This window comes from Acanthisitta chloris, unplaced genomic scaffold, assembly GCF_000695815.1.
Source record: "Acanthisitta chloris isolate BGI_N310 unplaced genomic scaffold, ASM69581v1 scaffold22197, whole genome shotgun sequence".
NCBI lineage: Eukaryota > Metazoa > Chordata > Aves > Passeriformes > Acanthisittidae > Acanthisitta > Acanthisitta chloris.
This window is the reverse complement of record NW_008681245.1, coordinates 1-3,738: the sequence shown is the minus strand read 5'-3', so window position 1 is coordinate 3,738 and position 3,738 is coordinate 1. Positions and strand designations below refer to the sequence as shown.

The 3,738-nt window shown below is 48.9% G+C and overlaps 1 protein-coding gene across 1 annotated transcript in view; it reads left to right on the top strand.

The window, feature by feature from the left end:
• LOC103805398 (60S ribosomal protein L17-like) overlaps positions 1-3,225 on the top strand; it is a 3,737-nt gene extending 512 nt beyond the window's left edge. The window contains exons 2-5 of the mRNA XM_009078048.1: positions 858-992; positions 1,854-1,952; positions 2,545-2,736; positions 3,138-3,225. Of these exons, the coding sequence (XP_009076296.1) occupies positions 891-992; positions 1,854-1,952; positions 2,545-2,736; positions 3,138-3,185 (441 nt within the window). The 5' untranslated portion in view covers positions 858-890 and the 3' untranslated portion in view covers positions 3,186-3,225. The remainder of the gene's footprint in view (positions 1-857; positions 993-1,853; positions 1,953-2,544; positions 2,737-3,137) is intronic.
• Positions 3,226-3,738: the final 513 nt, after the last annotated feature.

Sequence of the window (3,738 nt, the reverse complement as noted above, 5' to 3'; positions counted from 1 at the left end):
ATCTCATTTGGCTTAGAGTTTTACTTGGTTACTTCGATTTTTTTACTTAGGTGCTTAGATTTTGCTTAGTTTTTTCTTACTCCGAGTTTCTTCCGTTTCTCCTTTTACTTATATATTTTTTTCTTTACTTGCTGACACTTGTGTCTGTGTGGTGTTTGGCACCAGGACATCGGCTCCTGGAAAAGATGTGGGTGCAGCAGAGAATTCACAAGGTGTTTGAGTTACCGTTTCTGCTCAGTGTTGCAGAAAGTTTTCACTTTTGTTTGCTTTTTGTTGTTGTCTGGGTGGGGTTGTACTCTTGACTTCCACAGTTAGAAACTGCCTGAAACAATTATGTTTTATCCATAATCTTCATTTCTGAGTCATCTCTCCCTTATAATCCCTTAACAAGGAAAATTGCAGTGTGTAATTTCATGGTTAACAGTTACTACAGTTTTACATCATGTCCTCTGAGGTGCCATATTTTTCATTCCAGTAGGAATTCACCCATCAGGCTCCTGGTTTTTTGGATTAGTGACCGAAGAGGAACTAGGAAAAGTATAAATACTAAAAGTTGGATTGGACTTAGCCATTAGGTAAAAGACGTAAGGTGTGCTGGAGCCCCAGATTGAGTGTGGGGGCCAAACCAAGGGTTAGAAAGTAGGTAACAAAAAAGTGGTATTAATTATAATTCTAAAGTCTTTAGGGTTTTTTTTGTGAATGATTCTTTTAGAATTGCCAGAGTTAGAAGAGGTCTTCATCAAGTCCAACTGTTTGCTTTGCAGCAGAAAGAACAGGGTCACATTGTCCCTTGGAAAGACACTTCTAAGTCAAATCTTGAGTGTTAAGAGTAAGTTCTGTGTGCTGTGTGTTGGCAGAACACCCGTGAGACTGCCCAGGCCATCAAGGGCATGCACATCCGCAAGGCCACCAAGTACCTGAAGGATGTCACCCTGAAGAAGCAATGTGTGCCCTTCCGCCGCTACAATGGTGGCGTCGGCAGGTGTGCCCAGGTGAGAGCCCAGGGTGTGGTGGGCAGGGGTGGGGACTGCTCCATGTTGATAGACTTGGGGTAAAATGTGGAATCACAGTGTGGGTTGGGCTGGGGGGGCTGAGAAGCTCATGTCACATCAGGGACACCTTCCACTAGACCAGGTTGCTCCTGAGGGAGAAAGGAGTTAATGCTCATCCCAGTACAGCTTTGCATCTGCTTGCTGGGTCTGCATCTGGGCAGTGTTGTGTGAGGGGTCAGATGTGGTTGTTTTGGTACTCAGCAAAATGGAAGGGATTGTAGTCCACTCCAGTCTGTAAATTCTGTGGTCCTCAGCGCAAGAAAAGCATGGACCTGCTGGAGTGAGGCCAGAGGAGGCACCAAGATGATTAGAGGGCTTGAGCCAGGCTGGGAGAGCTGGGGGGGTTCAGCCTGGAGGAGAGAAGCTCCAGAGAGACCTTAGAGCTCCTTCCAGTGCCTAAAGAAGCACCAAGAGAGCTGGAGAGGGACCTGGGACAAGGGATGGAGGGACAGGACAAGGGGAAATGGCTTCCCACTGCCAGAGGACAGGGACAGATGGGATATTGGGAAGGAGTTCTTCCCTTCAAGTGTGGTGAGACACTGGCACAGGTTGCCAGAGCAGCTGTGGCTGTTCATCTCTGGAAGTGTTCCAGGCCAGGTTGGATGGGATTTGGAGCAACCTGGGCTTATGGAAGTTGTACCTGCCCATGGCAGGGCGTGGATTAGAGGTCCTTCAAGGTCCTTCCAACCCAAGCCATTCTGGGGTTCTGTGATCACACAAGTCAATGGTGCCTGAAGGGCAAGTTAAATTGTGTTGTACCAGGACAAAAGCAGAAGTTCCACTGTTGTGTTCCCATTCCAGGCCAAGCAGTGGGGCTGGACCCAGGGACGTTGGCCCAAGAAGAGCGCAGAGTTCCTGCTGCACATGCTGAAGAATGCAGAGAGCAACGCTGAGCTCAAGGTGGGTGTTCTGAGCACAGAGGGATGGTGTCATGCTGTGTGTCACCACCCCTGACCAAGGTGTCCCTGAGCTGGAGGGATGGGAAACACCTGTTTGTCCATGGGCTTAGTGTGATCCCCCTGGAATTAGGCTGTGTATGGTTTTCAAGCTAAAATGGGAGTAACTTTTCACAGTTTTAACTGTTAGGTGTTTATATGTCTTAAAATCTGTGTAACAAAGTGAAATCTGCAGGTTCTTGGTCAGTTTGTGTCTTTATAGTAGTCCGTGTGTAATTTGGAGGTTTGATTGCAGTGGTGACCATGACATAACCATAGATAATGAGCCACCAGCATGATTTGTAATTATTGTGACACCTGAGGGTGTCTCTGTCCTTGTGACTTGGGTTGAGGCTTGCTTGGGAAACCCTCAGCAAAGTGACACTGCCAAGCTTGGCTGTTCCAGTGATAAGTCCTGGGAGAACTCTAAGCTCCGTGACACCACCACACTCAGCTGTGTCATTAACCAGTGTGTGTCTGAGGTGATCGCTCCCCTCTCTGCTGTGGAGCTGACTGATTTGAGAACAAACCCAAGCCCTGGGTCCATTTCTCCACAGGGTCTGGATGTGGATTCCCTGGTCATCGAGCACATCCAGGTGAACAAGGCCCCCAAGATGCGGCGTCGCACTTACAGAGCCCACGGCCGGATCAACCCTTACATGAGCTCCCCGTGCCACATCGAGATGATCCTCACGGAGAAGGAGCAGATCGTGCCCAAGCCAGAGGAGGAGGTTGCCCAGAAGAAGAAGGTATGGAGTGTAGTACCTGTTCCTCTATGGAATACCAGTGTCAGGAGGGGCCTGGAGCAGGCAGAAGGGTTGCTGTGATGACAATCTTAGGACACCTTTGGAATACCCATGAAAAAAAATCAAGTTCTTTCTGAGCAACCTCATCTGTTTTAACACTCTATTAAGAGCTTAAAAAGGTGGTTCTTCCTTCTCCCAGAGCATCCACAGTATTCCCTGTCCATGTGCATGGAGCTGGGATGTTCAGAGCTTATAAGCGCTGTAGTACTTGTGGGGACTCCTGTGTGTGCAGGTGTGGTCAGAGGGTGGTTTGTGTGGGAATTTGACAGCTCTTCCAGAAGGTAATAATCCATTAGGAGGGTGATTTCTCATTCCGTTTTCTCCTTCCCGTGTTTGTTTTCCAGATATCCCAGAAGAAGCTGAAGAAACAAAAGCTCATGGCTCGGGAGTAAATCTGTACAGACAGTTCTACATAAATAAGACTAAAAAGTTACGTTTGCTCTGTGTTGGGTTCTGACCTGGTGTGTGGGACACGGTGAACCTGCTGGCAGGGAGAATCTTGGAATCTCAGGATGGTTTGGGTTGGAAGAGAGACCTTAGACCTCATCTCATCCCCCCCCCTGCCCCGGGCAGCGACGCCTTCCACCAACCCAGGTTGCTCCAAGCTCTGTTTTGACCTCTCCCGGAGTTGGGGCAGCCACAGCTTCTCTGGGCAACCTGTGCCAGTTCCTCAGCACTCTCACAGGGAGGAATTCCTCCCCAATATCCCATCTGTCCCTGTAGTCTGGCAGTGTGAAGGCGTTCCGGGTGTTGTGTCCCTCCAGGCCCTTGTGCAAAGTCCCTCTCCAGCTCGCTTAGAGCCCCTAGTGAAGGCAAACGGGCTGTAAAGGTCACTTCCAACCCTATCTGTTCCATGATGCCATCAAAGAAATAGAGGAAAAGCTGCTCAAAGCCTTCAGTAATTGAGGGGAAAATCATGAATCACAGGAAGGTTTGGGTTGGAAG